Genomic DNA, 18,273 nt, shown 5'->3' with positions numbered 1-18,273 from the left:
AAAAACAATACACATATAACTATAAATGTCAGGTTTATAACTCATTTCTGATTTTTCTTTTTTTTTTTTTAAAGTTTTTAGTCTGATCTTTTATTCATTTGCATGTGTATTACATTTAATATTGAATATTGATAATAGTTTTATTAACCAGAGGATGTTCTTGCAGGCCACATATAAATTACCCAAACTCCTCAATCTCTTTTTGCATATGAAAGAGCACATTTCATTCAGTGCAATTTTTGCATAATTTTAATTTGATTTTGAAACTGAAGAATAATACAATTTGCTCTGGCTTTCTTGGAGCTCTCTAACAATTAATCGCATCAACAATAATTAGTGCAATGTATGTACTTCTGTCTCTGTTAAAATATGATTATCTAACAATACATAATTCCTTAATTAATTTAATTAATATACAAATGGTATATAAATTTCTTACAAGCAAGCACATACAGATATGTAATTAGGCTTAACTTATTATTCTCGGTGGTCCAATCAGTTTTCACCTCCTTGACAGGAGAGCTCATTGGACTTGGCTCACTTGGGGTACAGGTGTCGCTTCAGATTTTAGATAGCGCCCTGCTGGCAAAATTGAGGGCTGTTGAAAAAGTTGGGTGGTGGGTGGAGATGGGTGGTCTGAGAGACTAGAGGTTGTGGAAAGGGCTGGAGTGGAAACTGAAGAAAGAGAGCTGGGCTATAGGTCAGTTAGTGGTTTGTTATTACCTGTGAGGATTAGCTGCAATCAGAAGGGGTAATGTAGCAGTCCTTTGATCAGTTAATTGCTGACAGATGTTGGGGGTAGGGGTACAGGAGGGGTTGGGGAAGGATAATAATGGGCCAAATACATGTACCTGTAAGAATTTAGAACTTTCTTACTTACACAAAATCAAATAGGGCATCTGACTATTCAGGGTTTCGACATTTTACTAAGAAATTGTGAAGTGGCAAGTTTTGTGCGGAATGAGCAGTTGACTGCAGTGAAGTGGATTAATTGAGGTAGGAACCGGTGTACGTTTACTTGTACCTTGCATGGTTTATGTGACTGTTGGACTGTTTAATTACAGTCTTCTCTCGTACTTGATGTACTTTATGTACCGCTACCTGATTCTTTTTTAATGCCAAGATAGTTAGTGACAAATTGTTGTTAGTGCTCTTCTGCCTGTTTGTAGTTTCGAGAATCCGGGTTCCCTGCCAGGAGCAGGAGGTGATAAACAACACAGAGCTAAGTGAGCGAAATGCTCATTTTCGCTGATTAATAAAGTTTATAGTACTACAGAACATGCAAAACTATCATATTTGAAAGCCATAACCTCGTTTTGATTACTTTTCCTGAAAGAATTTCCTAGTTTAAGGCTATATTTTTCACTTTATATGGTAAAATGTTATTCAAGGCCTATCTCACATGGGGCACGTTAAATTCGCTTTGTTTTCACTTCGAGTACCCTCTAGTCATGTGACCAAATACTGTAAATGCCTTTTTCTTCGCGGGCATAAACTTTCGTGGATTTGGTAAGAAGACACATGCGCGGGAATCAACTTTCGCAGATGTTAACAGAATTTTTGGACAACTGATAAATGAAAATCAAACTTCAATACAGAAACGTCGAGTAATAAAACAACTCGAGCGTTCAAGTAACAGTGTTATCAGTTAAACTTGTTTGTTCCTGTAAGGTGTGACAAAAGTTCTATACAATACAGTAACTTGATCAGACAAAGGAAGTTAATCCTCCTAAGCTTTTTTTTGAAGACTGTTATAAGATAAAGGGAGACACGTTAGGTATTTCTAATTATCGTATTTGAAAAAATATTAGAACTGTAGTGCTTGTTAACGAATTCATAACTGTAACACATGCTACATTAATAAATTACTTACATGGGTTTTATATTCAATGGTACTAATTTTTGCGGAAATGTGTTTGCCGTGAAATCCGCGAATGTTAGTACCACGCGAATAAAAAAGCATTTACAGTAGTGTCCTGATGATTGGGTCAGAACGGCTATGACACTCCAAATTAAATAATGAATAGTTACATATATACATAAACTTATGTCTGTGTAATGTACATGTAATGTCAGAAGGTATCATAATGTTTAGCGTTTACAAAATTGCTAAAATAATTTATGCTATTGTAACATAAAACCTTACTTTCATTGTACTTAGGTCACTTACAGCCCTAGGGAATACAGTGCTTGTTAAAGGAAGAGTACACTGTGATAACAAAGTCATGATAAATGAGAGACGTATTTGTGATATAACGATCGATACACTGATAAAAAAAAAAAAAGTTCATCTTAATTTGGTACCATAGCTGAAAACCTGGTTGAATGGTCTCAGTTCGAAGAATGATGAGAACAATAGTGAGCTGTGAGCATAACATTACAATTAAAAAGCTTATTTGTGTGTCATACCTTTATGTGTACATTGTATATGTGAGGAAATTATAAAGCTCTCCAAGATATGGATTTAAATTCTACTAAAACATAGGCCAGATAGTCTTCAGTGAACATGAGCAAACATTTACAGGAGTGTCATCGACCATTTTGTTACCATGCGAGTGTAACGGTTACAGGATTAAACATGAGGTGGGATCACGTTCAAACTCAGGTCTCGGAAGCCGAAGTCCAGATGCAGCGCTCTACCAACTGAGCTACTTGTAAAGGGAAATACCCCTAGCTACTGCTAATATAAGCACTGGAAGGCTGCTCTCATTGATGTAGGAAGACCTTACACTAACGGGTAGTTTTCAGGAATCTAATGAGACACAAGGACATGAGGTGGTTGGTGTCACATACATCTTTGCATGTACTGGGAAGGTGAGATTTCTCCAATATGCCTTCAGCATGATTCTCCAGTGTTTAATTGCATAGTAGCACTACAAATATGGTGGTAGTCCGAAGAAGTCCTATACAGTCGTGATGTCAGACTAATGATGGAAGAATGGCAAAAGTCTGCAGCAAATCAGAATAGCCATTCACGTGTTGTACAGGCTCAGGCCGACGACCATGGAGACAGTATTTTAAGAATCGAGAAACACAGCAGGTGTCCTCCATTGAAATTGCGACACATCTTAAAGAGCCATTATATAGTGTTAAGACTTATACATCCTAAAAGCAAGGTAAAAAATTATACGGACTAAGATAGTCGGCTTTGCTTTCTTAAATTGTAGAAAAAATCCATTGTATTAAAGCCCCTGTTGTTAATATGAGATGGTTGTACGTCAGCAAAAGTTTTCTGTCATTTCCAGTTTGGCCTTGTTGTCAGGCCATGCAGCAACTCTTGACGCCACTGTCGCTGGTGTGCAGCCATGCGTGACATTCCAGCCTCGATTACTTGACGTCATATTTGCCTGATCGTTATATAAGGAATATTACAACATCACATCAAGAAAGGTTTACGGAATCTGCCCAGGATTTCGTTTGTGAGGATTCTTCAGTTATAGGGGTTAAATAATGTTATTCATCATAAATATTTTTTGAAATGGTGGTGCTAACTAAATTCCATAGGGTATCTTCATATCATTTCAACACTTTCGCCTGGTTTCTCTTGACTTGCGCTTTGGGGGCCTCCGTGGCTCAGTTGAGTCCAGCTCATGTTGGCTTCCTCTCCGGCTGTATGTGGGAAGGTCTGTCAGCAAACTGTGGAGGGTCGTGTGTTTCCCCCGAGCTCTGCCCGGTTTGGACCTACCCATAATGCTGACCACCGTCATATAAGTGAAATATTCTTATACGGCGTAAAACACCAATCAAATAAATAAATAATAAATAAATTGACCTGCACTTTAAGATTACTCTAAATTAAACCTCAATTAATTTGACCAATTAGGTATAACCTAAATAAGGATTCAGTTTTAAAACATAATTATTCATAAGATTAAATAAGAATAAAATGTATTGTTCAGGGGCACATGTGAACTTCACAAAAATTTTAAAATAACCTTGTTCAATTAAGAGAACATGCATTCATCTAACACGACAAAACGTACACTATGTCTGTGGTCAAATTTGTTGAGCTGAACCTTGAACGGCTGTTCAAGGGGATCTGTTTTGTATTATATGTAGTTTGAGAAATGGATATACTTTATGCTGTATTTCGCCTAACGTTGTGTGTTTTTCAGGGGACGAATTTTGCTTGATTCTGATTGATTCGTCCACCTTATAGGGCCACTTTAATAAAGCTTTCATGTGATGTCTGATTGATTTCATATCAGAAAAACTTGTTTGATGTTTTAGGCATCAAAAGTATCATTTTATTCCCCATATGTGCTTCTGAAAGTGCCGTTCTACAAACTAAACTTTAGATCAAATTCATTATGCCTGTTATAATCTATTAAGGTAGTACCCAATGTATTGGCAATGACCAACTAAAGGATGGAATTTTCTGCATGTAAGTATGCCTATGTGTTTATGGGTCTATTTTACTGCGCTCCACAATTATTCATTTGGTCAACTTTTACCTTGGCAGGTGTGTTAGCTGGGGATTCATGACGAAGTGCAGTGTTCATGGATATTTACACCAGCTTTAGAGGTTGCTGGAATAGAGCAGAGATAAAGATGACTGCATAACATGGCATGATTATCTGTGGAATATAAGCATGATTACCTGTAGAACATAGACATGACTACCTGTAGAACATAGACATGATAACCTGTGGAATATAGGCATGATTACCTGTAGAACATAGGCATGATTACCTGTAGAACATAGGCATGATTACCTGGGAAATATAGGCATGATTACCTGTGGAACAGAGGCATGTTTATCTGTAGAGCATAGGCATGATTTCCTGTGAAACATAGGCATGGTTACCTGTACAACATAGGTATGATTAAGTATGGAAAATAGGCATGATTAAGTATGGAAAACAGGCATGATTACCTGTGGAATATAGGCATGATTGCCAGCAGAACATAGGCATGATTGCCTGTGGAATATTGGCATGTCTACCTGTACATGTATGTCTTTGTCTGTGCCATAGAACTCAACTGACGCTCCTTCCTGCCCCATCCCACACACTGTGCTGGGCTAATTTTGGTCCCCCAAGTCGATGGCATTCCTGGATGTCCATTTGCGAGCAGGATTTACTGCTGTGTTCAGCCTGTTGAATGAGTAAACACCACTTAGTCTACACAACATAATCATGCAGTCTTCAGAATTTCAAGGGTTTTAACGTGAGATCATTTTGTTGAAGCAACCGGTAGATTCCAATGCATCTTTGCTGTGGGAACGTACGTCTCTGCCAGTTGCATGACATACATTTTGCGTGCATGGCATACAGATATATCTATAGTTATGTATTGCTCCTAGAAAAGCAGAAGTGTTTTGAAGTTTATATGCAGATGGTTGGAATCAATGCATCAAAACAAGACATTCATATACCAGCTGTCAACCAATAATTTCAGCCATTATATAAGGTATATATGATATTTATGAAGACCCGTTATCCAATGTGATAAATTAAAGTTTTGACATTGATCAAAAGTAATAATTGATGACATATTTACCTTTAAAAATGTATTTTTTGGTGCGTCGTACACACTCCATTGATACTGTTGCGGCAATTATTAACTTACCTGTCTGCCTACACCTTAAAAGTTTATGCGGGTGATCAAAATATAATCCTACTTGATATAACTCCAAGTTTTCAGAACCAAACGTAATATTTTAATTATGACTTATTTGCCTTTAAAAAGGTATTTTTGGGGACAATAATTAATGTTTTACTGATCCTCTTTTGAAGTGGATGATAGCTATTAATTAAGCTAATTGGAGATGTACGTTCCTTGATAATTTATGGTCAGAACCATATTTGATCTCTACAGGACACTTATCAATCTCTGTACATTCAGTTAAGACTTGAATTGTTTTTTTTTCTTTTCTTCCAAATTCAGATAATTGAAAATGTTGAATTTTTGTGTCAAGGTGCCAAAGGTATATTATTTAATAAAGTTTAGCTCTATCTAGGATGGCGTGATTGTCTCAGAATTTAGGAGTGGTGATGTCTGTGTTAATTGTGAGCCTAGTAGTTACTTGTGGCCTAATATGTGTATAGACACACATGTCTTTGGAATGATTTTTTGTGGGTGTTTAACACAGGATCATAGCATCAATCCAGCTTGGACCTGGGTGGCCATTATGCATGTTATGAAGAAAAATTCAGGTGCCCCATTTCAAAACATTGGCCCTTCCAATACCTGAGGTGGGTGGGTGGGTGGGTGGAAGGTGGGGGGGGGGGGGGAAGGAGGCTTTATTATAATTGACACAAGTGGGTTAATCAACAGTCTCAGGGATGTATGTGTGTGTGTCTGCATGTTGTAAAATGAGGAAAAGTGGGGCAAACAGGGAGAGGGGGTGGGGTGGAGGCCTGAGTGCCCCTGCTGGCTGAGCTCAAAAGGTCAGACTGCACTCTCAGGGCATACACATGCTAGGATTTATGTGGTCATCAGCATGTTGCGGTGTTAATGGGTATTTGTTTAGTGGTATAGTAATTAGCTGTGCAGACTCCCTTAGCCAGTACCAGCATATGTATATACTGACATGACTGATTGGGCATGGGGCAGCTGTAGGGATATACATGGAGTTAACTGCCACACAGTCGACTACATAGATGTATGTATTATCAGCGATCAAATAGAAGATTGGCCGGAATTGCCTGAAGCTGACCACTATATAGCTCTCACTTTTAGATACGCAGCTCAGTGTTCGGTCCATTCTTTCTTCTGTAATGCAGATACACAGATTTGTTTGGGAAGTATGTAGGACATGATACCCTCCTGGACATAGGTGAGTTTCATGCAACTCTTATAAATGCATTATTGACTTTAATTTAGAGCAAATACAGTAGTCCTTTTAGGGCCTTTATTAGCCTCTAAAATGACGTCTAAGGATGCATTTTGGACCTCAGAGCAAACACTCTTAAGACCTGTCATTTTACAACCTTCAATTTTATTCACCTCTAAGAATGCATTGTTGACCTTGGAGCAAATCCTGTAGTCATTTTACGACTTCTATTTGCCTCTAACATGACGTCTAAGGATGCATTTTTGACCTCAGAGCAAACAATCTTCAGACTAGTCATTTTTACAACCTTCAAGTTTATTCACCTCTAAGAATGCATTTTTGACTTTGGACAGCAAATACTCCAGTCATTTTGTGATACTTATTAGCATGTACTGAAGAATGCAGTATTGCATTCAGTTGACTTGGCATTGCAAATACTGTATTTTTGATGAAGGTCGCTAAAGGTTATCTTTTCCCGAAAAATGTATTTTTTGCATTTAATGATTACCTGTATAGGTGTGTGATCCAAATTAATTGTACATATACCAGGAATAAAGACTTAGTGCCTAACTAACTAATATATATATATATATATATATATATATATATATATATATATATATATATATACAGTATAGAAGAAAGATGACAAACTCAATTTGTTATACATACACATACCCACATGTATAACCGGTGTTGATGGACACATTTAGATACAGTTATTCTGTGAATATATACTGGTATAGTGACCAATATATTGATACGCTATCTGGATTATGGATTAATGATTGTATTGGATGGGATTTACATGTTTGTGCAGCTGTCTGTAACAGTTTAGCAGGTAAAAGTCTAGAACTCTCATGATGCTGTTTGTTAATTTACTGCAAAGTAATATAACATTTTGGGTGGGGTGTTTTGGGGACAAAGCTCTCACAAATTGCACTACTTAGCCTGCTTGCCCCTCCCCCCCCCCCCAAGAAGAAATGGTGATTTTTTGATTGATTTATATATAGTATATAATAATATACAATGTAAAAAACCTATTTGAACAAAAATATTTTGTTTTGACATAGAAGTTGCATTCTTTCTGCAGATTGATCACGTACATATGACAAAGGTCACAGAGATAATATTGTCCGAATAATCTCACTGAAGTCCCTGGTGAGATGTAATGATTTGGTGTTCCCAAATCCTCCACCCATCACCCTTCTATTCATTTGTTGTCATGTGGCTGATTTATGATGATAGAAAGGGCCTCTGTGGCCGACTTGATGGCGTGCTAGCGCAGCAAAATGACCTCTGAGCCTCTCATCAGTGTACCCGCCATGAGCTCAAGTCCAGCTCATTCTCACTTCCTCTTCGGCCATAATGTGTGGGAAGGTTAGCCAGCAGCCTGCAGATGATCTTGGATTTCCCCACGGGCTTTGCTCGGTTTCCTGCCACCATAATGTTATCTGTTGTCGTATAAGTGAAACTATTCTTTGGTACGGAGTAAAACACCAATTAAATAATAAATATTATGACTGACTACTGCAGTATCAAACAGTAATCAGTATTAATTTCTGATATTTATTGGATTGACCATGCTCTATCGTGCGCTTTATGGCTTCTTTCAGATGCATTTAGGAATTGGGATGGTATAGATTGACAGAGGCATTACTTATGGATAACGCTTTATGGTCAAAAACCATTAATTGCAGGGCTCACTTTGAGTCTTAACAAGCTCCAAAAAGAGCACCAATCAAGTACCTATGAAGTGCCTGCTTCAACAAGGCTTCAGTAGAAGGGCCTTTGAAGCCCCCAAATCTGACCTCACTGAGATAGAGGGAAGGGCTCCAGAAGGGCGTCCAAAAAATGCATATGGTCCTTCGTTTGTATTTATAATAGTAATATAATAGTAACTTGATGGTGCACATAAAGTACTTCATGGAGTGCCCTGGAATCCCCTCTGAAGCACACAGGAAGCCCTTCTGAGGTGCACAGGAAGCCCTTCTGAAGCACTCAGGAAACCTCTTTGGAGCGCACATGAAGTCCATATGGAGTGAATATGAAGCCTCTGTGGAGTAGCATGAGGCTGTTGAATTTCTATTTCTGTCAGTACCACTTTTGTCTTCTAGCTCTGAATCCGTTTGTTCGGATTTCTTTCATACGTGATGGAAATCACCATCATGAAAGATGCATGACAAGTTTCTAACCCATGTAGCGTGACTGCTTGTTTACAGAGACTTTGCTTCGTATTGCTATTCTATCGCTTACATGTTCACACTGCCATGTGCAGGTAGTGAGTCCCAACATTTTAAAGGGAGTATGGTTTTCTTCGTTTTGAAATGATCAGGTTTGTTCACATTTCATGGACAAGTGGTATGGTGAAATGTTATATATATCGGGTGGGCATAAAAAAATGGGCCATACTTTGATGCTGCATTGCTCAATTATCCTTTGGTCAAATACTTTCAAACTTTAGACATTCAAATGGCATAATTTAGTTTATGTACTGACCAGTTTTCAAGGTCATAGCTTGAGTAGTCTGTACACAGGGTTAAAATGAAAACATAGGCTCAAAAACGCATGTTCCGGTGACCCAGATTGCATCACCTGTCAGGTGTTATGAGTAGAGTGCGCAGTCAAGTGTCGTCTGGAAAATATGTGTGGCTCTAGTGTTAGAGAAACCATCCTGCCAGATAGGCACAAGTTTTGCTGAATCAAGATGGTTTACTCTGTGGTGGAAAAGGAATTGATCACCTTTTCAAGTCAAAAAGGTAGAACACCATTTTGAAATGTTTGAAACATGCGTTTTTGACTCTATTTTGATTTTGGTCCCATGAACAGAAACCTTAAAGGCTGAAATTGAAATTTGGTCTGTATACTTAGGACCTAATGGCTTTTTAGTGTGTAACTTTTTAGAAGCTGACGTAAGAGGGTTTCAGATATATTGAGTGTCAAAGTACGGCCCATTTTTTTACGCCCACCTGATATATGTACTGTTTTTAGTATAATTGTTTGATTGATTTTGTCATGGAAATAATCATCAATTGAATTTTGGCTCTATTCTAGGGATCAATTTAAGGCTACACTTTCTGCAGTGGAAAAACTGCCCAAGTTTGTAGAGTGCCTCTGATGTACCTTCTACTAGGCTGCTCAGCAGTAAAAGTTTGTGAAGCACCTTTGAAGCCCCCCATGGTGGCTGAATAATTATCTGTTTCAGAAGTGCCTTTCACAGACTGAACAGAAGTAAAAAAAACTGTTTGGGAAGCGCCCACTCCCCCCCCCCCCCCCACCCCGCCCCAAACTATGCTGTATGGGAGCAGAAAAATTGTTCAAGTTTTTGTTCATCCATATATTATTTTGTAAACATCTTCATTAAAAAGCTATTTGAACCACTATTCATCACTCAGTAAATGTTGATTCTAATTTTTTGTTGCTTTTATTTATTTCAGACTAAACGCTTGTGGAGAAAATGAGGAGAGTTTTAGCCAGTCAAATGGCTGGAATATATCGAGAGTAACATTGTGTGACAAAATTCTCAAAAAGTGAGATGCCGTCAAGACGCGGGTTCTTGGCGCCCCAGAACACATTTTTGGATACCATAGCAACGAGATTTGATGGCACACGTGAGTAGATTGGTTTTTTGTCAGCTAAACTGTTGTTGTCATTTTTTGTCATAATTTTTTAATATTTCAGGTCTTGTTCTTATTTCAGAAATGTTTTTAAAGAAATGTGACTTTTGCTCAGACATCATTGCTTTCAAGGTTAACAATGTTGTTACAGGTTGCTGTATTTTATGTAAGTCAATAGGCAGTTCAGATTGGCACCCTGATCCATACATTATGAATTGTTTTATTGTGTGCTTTGATTGTACGTGTAACATGTTAGAAAAGGTCATAAAAAGGTCATGTTGTTTCTTATAGAAAAGTGTGCAAAACATGATTTATGATATTTTGCCATTATATCAAGTAAGATATTCCTTATGAAAGAAAATGTCAAAGATGGTTTCTGTTCCCGGGAGAAGGGGTGCAAAATTCTATCCTGACATGATATCCTGTGATCTGGCAAAACATAGTCCTACAGCGGACTCCCTCACTCCCAGCCACCACCACCCCCCCCCCCCCCCCCATCCTACACACACCTCCACCTCTTTGGGAGTTAAGCCTACAGGCTAGGACAAGAAAATAATCATTAACAAATGTTAGGAAGTGCACAGTTTGCTGAAGCGTTGACAAACAGGTCTTGTCCAGGAACTAAGGTCTGGCTAACGGCGTCATTAAACCCCCCAGAATCCTTCGCTTTGTCAAAGGCGTGTGACATGTGAGGGCTACAAGCATGATTCCTGGTTTTTATTGGAGGAAGTTGTGTGGTTGTTGTCATTGTAATAAAAAGAAATGAGCTTAATGACATTCGAACAGCAAAAATTTGATGTTTTTTTTTGCCGTGTATTCAATTTACGCTCCGCTGTCACAGGATCATGTATAGTCATGGACATTTCAACAGTTTGAAGCTGACTGATCCCTTGCGGGGAAAACACTGTGCATAGTGGTTTGTTGTTTGTTTTTTTTTGTTTTTTTTTTTTGATGTTATATTTTGTTTTTTTTTTTGCAGAGGCTGAAACAGCTGTTACATGATATGTTCAGAACATTTATGAAATTCTTCTGTTATGGCTCTTATTGATTTTATAAAAATAATAAGCTGCTGTACATAACCTAAAATTTCGTCCATGACAAAGTTGCCCATTTTGTCTGAACCCGAAAGTTGATCTTGAAAAGGAGTTAGTAAATGTTTTTTAAGCTAGGTATAGGATGATGTCTTGTTGGAATAAATTTGAAAAGTTGCGGTAGTGGAAAAGAGTACTTTATCTCTTAATTTGCTTAGCCCTCTCAAGAGGAACTTTTAACGTGCAAATTATTAGATCAAATATACAAGAAGTACTTCAAAAGTGTGTATTTAATCATACTATACAAGTAGGCTATGCTGTGAATATATCAAATGTGGGACTGTCAATGCACTTATTTCTGGAGAGCAGTATGCATTTTTCCCAGACCCATGGTTGGCTGATGTCTATAATGTATTGTTCACTTGGCGACATATCTACAGTGTATTTTTCACTTGGCAACATATCTACAATGTATTGTTCACTTGGCAGCATATCTACAATGAATTGTTCACGTGGCAACATATATACAATGTATTGTTCACTTGGCTATATATTTAAAAGCTGTGAATAATGATGCGCTTTTTGCTTTTTGATATAAAAAAAGACACCAAACTAATGTCAAGTCTATTTTCTGTTACAGAACCTTAATTGTATAAGTATTGCATTTTTTCATGTATTTTTGACAGATTGATGAGTGTAAAGATGTTTTCTAAACAGGGTCGCTAAATCAAATGTATGCAATACATTACTTGGCAATATTCTAAGCATTGGAGTGTTTTAGCTTATTTCAGGTTTTATTTCTCAGAATTTAGGAGAAAGAAAACCATAGATTTTTTTGTCTGTACGTGTGAAATGTATATTCGTGTTATCCGTGGTTGTGGAGTGGCTGTGAAATGTGGTGTATTCCAGTTACCCGTGGTTGTGGAGTGGATGTGAATTGTGGTGTATTCCTGTTACCCGTGGTTGTGGTGTGAATGTGAAATGTGGTGTATTCCAGTTACTCGTGGTTGTGGTGTGAATGTGAAATGTGGTGTATTCCAGTTACCCGTGGTTGTGGAGTGGATGTGAATTGTGGTGTATTCCCGTTACCCATGGTTGTGGTGTGAATGTGAATTGTGGTGTATTCCAGTTACCTGTGGTTGTGGTGTAAATGTGAAATGTGGTGTACTCCAGTTACCCGTGGTTGTGGTGTGGATGTGAATTGTGGTGTATTCCCATTACCCATGGTTGTGGTGTGAATGTGAATTGTGGTGTATTCCAGTTACCCATGGTTGTGGTGTGAATGTGAATTGTGGTGTATTCCAGTTACCCGTGGTTGTGGAGTGGTTGTGAAATGTGGTTTATTCCAGTTACCCGTGGTTGTGGAGTGATTGTGAAATGTGGTGTACTCCAGTTACCCGTGGTTGTGGAGTGGTTGTGAAATGTGGTTTATTCCAGTTACCCGTGGTTGTGGTGTGGATTATATAACATCTTAGGTTGTATGAATATCTGCACATTCATTCTTTTGGCATCTTTTCTCAATTTTTTAAATTATTCTTCAGTTTTCTGAGGGTGTACAAATAAAAATTAAATAAAAGTCAAAGTAATCTTATTTGTAGGAAACGTAGATTGTCTCTATACAGTTTTTTGTTGAAGACGTATTTAATTGATTCTACATCCACCTTATTTGGCCACTTAAGAATTTTTTTTTTTTTTTGTGAAATTTGATTAATTTCTTATCAGACAGTCCTGACAAAAATTGGCATGAAATATACCATTTTAAGGCCTTTATGTGATTCTGAATGTGCATTTTTACAGGCCAAGTGTGCATTTTTACAGGCCAAATGTGCATTTTTACAGGCCAAACTGTAAGGGGAAATACAGCACATATACTAGCTCTCACCACAATGTCAGGTCTAGCCACCCACATATGAGTGAGTTTGTTCCCCGGCATTTTTTTCCTCGCAAAATAAATCTCATTGCCATCATGCAAAAAAAAAAAAAGTTTAACAGAATTTTGGGGATCATTTCTGTTGGGTTTGCATGGAATGCATTGGGTAGGAGGATATCACAAGAGGGCTGACTTGTAAAACAAAACAGAAATTGGCATGGCCTGGTAGAAGGCTTACTATTGTTACAGTTGTGTAGCCATGCAGATAGCAGTTGTAACGTAGCTTTTCTCTAGAATTGTGTTTACGTCCTTTTATTGATAATGATTTTTAGATAAATATATGCGTGGCTGCCTTGCTGGGGTCAATTCAGGCTTTACTGATGTTACACTGAGTACGTTGTCGAGGTTCTAAAGCTTGTCGCGAATTGCTAAACATTCCGTGATACAAATTGTGTTAGCTGGAGGTGTATAGGCTTCTTCACGAATCCGACTAAACTTAATCATGTCAGGAAGTGGAACCATGTCCTCTTTTATCAAGAAATTTGTTGTAATCTTCCTTAAAGTAATTTCCTTTTCATCCTGACAGAATGTGGATTATTCATTGACATGCTGCTTGAAATAGAGAGGGCAAAAAAAAGACTTTGTGACCTTTTTTTGTTGTGAATTCTTCATGTATTTTATTGTAGACATCAGCAATGATTATTGACAGTTGGAATTGATTGCTTGCCGTATTTTGCAGTTGCTTTTTTTGAGTGAATTGCTTAAAATAATAGGCTGTGCCGGGCATGAATGTAAGGGCTTTTATTGACCGATCTGCAACTTTTATCGTAAAATTTATCCTAGCTCCAAGGAATAGGAATAAACACTACATAAATGCCTGTGAAGCCTTAAGTATTACACCTCATTATTATAATGGTTCACAGCACTCACAATTTGAAGTATTAACTCAAAATGTCGTCTTCAATTTTAAAAAAAAAATTCTGATTAGTTTAATTGTTTTATTAGAATTTTCTTTCAGGAACAAAGAACCGGTTAAAATGTCAGATGAATTTGATAGCTTAGAGACCACATTATTACTAGCTTCAGAAGAATGAGATGTGCACGGACATTTTGAGTTTGGACTACTGTGGGTGATGCCAGATCAGTAGGGAAATTTCTAGTTGGAACTCTTATGGCTGAAGGTAAAAAGTCTTTCTGTATCATGTGACCTGTAGGGATGGCTTAGACATCTATTAGTGATCACATTTACTGTAATATGGGCAAATGAAAGAAAGTTCCCGAAAAGTAATTTAGATTAGACGAACAATGGAGAAAATTTGAGCAGCTGAACGTTTGTGAACTTCAAGAGATCCCATGGGAAAAGGGTGGCATTTGTGCTTCTGGAACATGGTGAGGTATGCGATTAGTAAATTAATGTCCACAAAGGGTGCCTAACATTTTCACCAGTCACATGATGCAGTTTTTACCTAGGATGCCAGAGGAGTTTGAACTCGAATCCCCTCCATAGTTTTTTGTGATCACAGTTAAGCGGTTAGCCTTAATTGATCTTTAGATCTTTCAGTGGCAATGGTCGTCAGAGCTATATAAGTAAGGCGCATAACTATACAAGAGCTAGATTCAGGCCTTGGTCAAGGGACAGACATTCACAGGTTTAAGCCTGTGATTTAACTTCCAGGAAAGCAGCATCATTGCTGAATTTTGAAAAATTTGGTACACACGTAGGGCAGCTGTTAGTGTGGTGATTTGTGTGCATATAGCTGTGCATGCATGTGCTGTACATATTTAGCTTAGGGCATCAAATTTAAGGGAACAAATGCTAGTTATGCATGATATTGACATGTGCAGGTTGTTCCCCATGCATGTAACCTACCTGCAGCTGCTACCCGCTGTTTATGCAATTTGATGCTGCGATTATCGCCGAAAGTGGGTCATTCCTTAATCATTATATGCCATACATCAGGCAAATGTGTCATGCGCCCAACATCGTAATGACTGTTTAAGAAACGCGATACTATCATTGTACGCAGAACTCAAGATTATGACACATCTGATGTGCACCGGTATCGTAGCTTATTTGTTTGCAGGTGTGAATTTAATCCGTCTCTGTCGCGGTGTACCGCACCTCTGTCTCCTGAAGGTTATGCGGACCGGAGGTTTATCTGAGCCGAATCGCGTTAGTCGAAGAGCGTCTAATCCTCCGAGAGCTTTATGACGCATATTTGCCAGATTATGTTGCGGTATCAGAAGGGCTGTTGTGGTTCCCGTTAGCTATAATAGCTAGATTGGAAAAAAGAGGTTTTTAAGTTAATGTGGCAAGGATATGTTCAGTCCACTGTGCTCGAGAGTGCTTCAGGCTGTGACAGTTTTTTTTAAAAATACCGATTTCCTGTTTCCCACAGACCAAATACATTGGATGCAGGAAGACTTATCTGTGCGCAAGAGAGCAGCCTAGACTATGATTTAGAAGTCAATGATAATTGTTTGGCTATGGAGGTAAATTTTGAATGTGCTAACTTCTAATTGACCAGTTTAGAGGGTTGTTTCTTAAAGTATGGGAATAAGGATGGCATGTCAACTAATATGGTGATGTGTTTGTGTGGTTTAAGGTTTCACCTTCCATTGAAACTTTATGAAGGTCATGAAATCTAAGATTAAATGATGGTAGTAAAATCAGAGGCTTTTTTGAAAAAGAACAACAGTCTTTCATTTTGTTAATTTCACTGTTGATCATTGTAAGCGCAGATTTACATGTCAAAATTTTGGAGCTGTGATCTCTTCAGGTGTTGAACCCATGACCTTTATATCAGATGAAGTCAGCACTGAATCACCTGAGAGCAATCCATAGTTACGACCATCGATCAGCTCATGGTCTTGGTGGTTGAAATTTTCCTTATTCTAAGATGACTAGCTTAAAACCTGATGTGCATGTGTAATAGGGCTCTCTCAGTGAACATATATTCTGCCTTTTCATTGGATAAACAGCTTAATCACGAAAATTCAATGAAAAACCATACCCAAGAACCCCCCCCCCCCCCCTCCCTAAATGTTAACTTGCAAGAAAAAAAAAAATAATGGTTGGGTAAAATACTGTGAAGGGACATATACCCTGCTATATCAGACATGTGAAAGGCATGAAGAGAAAAAAATTTTTTTCTTTGGATTGAAAACATTTTGATGAGTTTGACTCAAAACATTAAATTTTGCCCACTGAGTTTTATTTAGTAAAAAATGGATTCAAGCATGCATATACAAGTACAATTCACCTTATGGTTCCCCAGCCTGTGAGTTAATGACTCATTGAAGGGATGAAACATTTGTTCTACACTGCGATGCCAAAATGTAGTATATATGCCAAGTAACAATTCATTTATTTATTTATTTGATTGGTGTACTTCTTTCGCAGTTCTCAGGAATATTTCACTTATACCACGGCAGCCAGCATTATGGTTGGAGGAAACCGGAAAGAACAAGTGGGAAACCCACGACCATCTGCAAATTGCTGGCAGACCTTAATCTCACTTACGCCTGGAGAGGAAGCCAGCATGAGCTGGACTTGAACTCACAGTGACCGCATTGGTCCTGGGTCATGTTGTCACACTGTCACGCTAACCCCCTTGACCACGAAGGGCCCATAAAAAAATTAATAATCTGGAATTTTTATTAATTTGTCATGTGTAAAAAGTCAATTTGTAAAAAGTCACATGGTTTTCTTTAGGCTGTGTCCACAACTTTGAATTTACCTGTCCGAAAGCTTGACTACCTTAGTACAGCTTTTCACCTCTGTCAAGTGAACGTATAGATAAAAAAAGGAAATTAATTAATGCTCAGAATAATCTCCTGAGGCTCTCTTTATTGCTATAAAAAAATAGCTGCTTTTGTTGGCTCACAAACACACACACACAAAAAAAATTGCTTTTGTGCGTTAGTGGTTAGAAGTCACTTTCACATGTATGATCACTTTGATTGATACTGGATATATGGGATTGATTGGTTCCAGTTGGTTCTCTGGTTTGTAATTTCCAGCATTAAATCTGACACCCAAAACTCACCAAGCGAATAAAAGGACTAACCACTACAGTTATATCCTGATCAAACGTCGTATGTTGTAACCATGGCGACAGCGCATTATGATGACTTAGTCAATATGGCTTTGTAGTCAAACTGACAATTAGAGGGACAAATTAATTAATTTTTTTCACCGGGGAATATTTTTTTTTTTTTTTTTTCGCAACCATGCACACTTTGGTTGTAAGGATTATTATCAAAATGACGACTATGCATGTTGTCACATTCATTAATCAGGCACATTATTTAATGAGGGAGAATGATCCTAGCTGGACCAATCACCTCTGTTTTTATTGCGTATATATACCTTAGAGATTCTATTTGCATACTGGAGTCATTGTCCCATGAAAAGTAATGCTAACAAAACACGCAAACCGCCATAAGGATCGACCCGCGGTAATTTCACTGAGCTTGCACGCTTGATTGGTTAGTGTTTGTCAGAACGTACTATGTGTAGTAGAGATTGAAGTAGAAATAAAATAAAAAAAAAAAAGAAAATTGATGAAGAATGCATTTTCATCTGGATATTTTTATAGGGGTTGCTGATACTCAGATAAAGTGAGTCTTTATATATTTTTTTTCAAGAGTTTCTTTGACAGCTTGTGAAGTTGCGTAGGCCTACATCGAAATCTCTTTTTATTGGGTGTCAGAAAATGAAAATCGGTCAACTGCTTTAGAGTGCAGTGTTCTATTTTTCTGGCGGCATTTGTGTAAAATAACTGAAAAAAGAAAACAGAACACGATTAAGAAAACAGGTCACTGGGAAATTAATTGATCTTCAACTGAATAAGTAACCTCTACCTTTTTAAAGTGCCGGGGTTTTAGGGACTTTTTTCTCTCCTGTAATTGGTTTTTGAGTAATACTAAAATCCAGGCCAACTAGCTTTGCATTTTTTCTGGGCATTAAAATTT

The 18,273-nt window shown here is 37.8% G+C and overlaps 2 protein-coding genes across 2 annotated transcripts in view; both read left to right on the top strand.

Moving 5' to 3' along the window:
• LOC135464520 (piggyBac transposable element-derived protein 3-like) overlaps positions 1–1,252 on the top strand; it is a 46,458-nt gene extending 45,206 nt beyond the window's left edge. The window contains exon 3 of the mRNA XM_064741945.1: positions 1,170–1,252. Coding sequence (XP_064598015.1) covers positions 1,170–1,252 — 83 coding nt within the window. The remainder of the gene's footprint in view (positions 1–1,169) is intronic.
• Positions 1,253–10,272: 9,020 nt separating this feature from the next.
• Positions 10,273–18,273, top strand: part of LOC135464519 (potassium voltage-gated channel subfamily H member 8-like) — a 162,128-nt gene continuing 154,127 nt past the window's right edge. Inside the window, exon 1 of the mRNA XM_064741944.1 lies at positions 10,273–10,389. Within this exon, the coding sequence (XP_064598014.1) occupies positions 10,314–10,389 (76 nt within the window). The 5' untranslated portion in view covers positions 10,273–10,313. The remainder of the gene's footprint in view (positions 10,390–18,273) is intronic.

This window comes from Liolophura sinensis, chromosome 4 (genome assembly GCF_032854445.1).
Source record: "Liolophura sinensis isolate JHLJ2023 chromosome 4, CUHK_Ljap_v2, whole genome shotgun sequence".
NCBI classification, from domain to species: domain Eukaryota; kingdom Metazoa; phylum Mollusca; class Polyplacophora; order Chitonida; family Chitonidae; genus Liolophura; species Liolophura sinensis.
The sequence above is the reverse complement of the archived record's forward strand: the minus strand, read 5'-3'. Positions and strand labels throughout refer to the sequence as shown.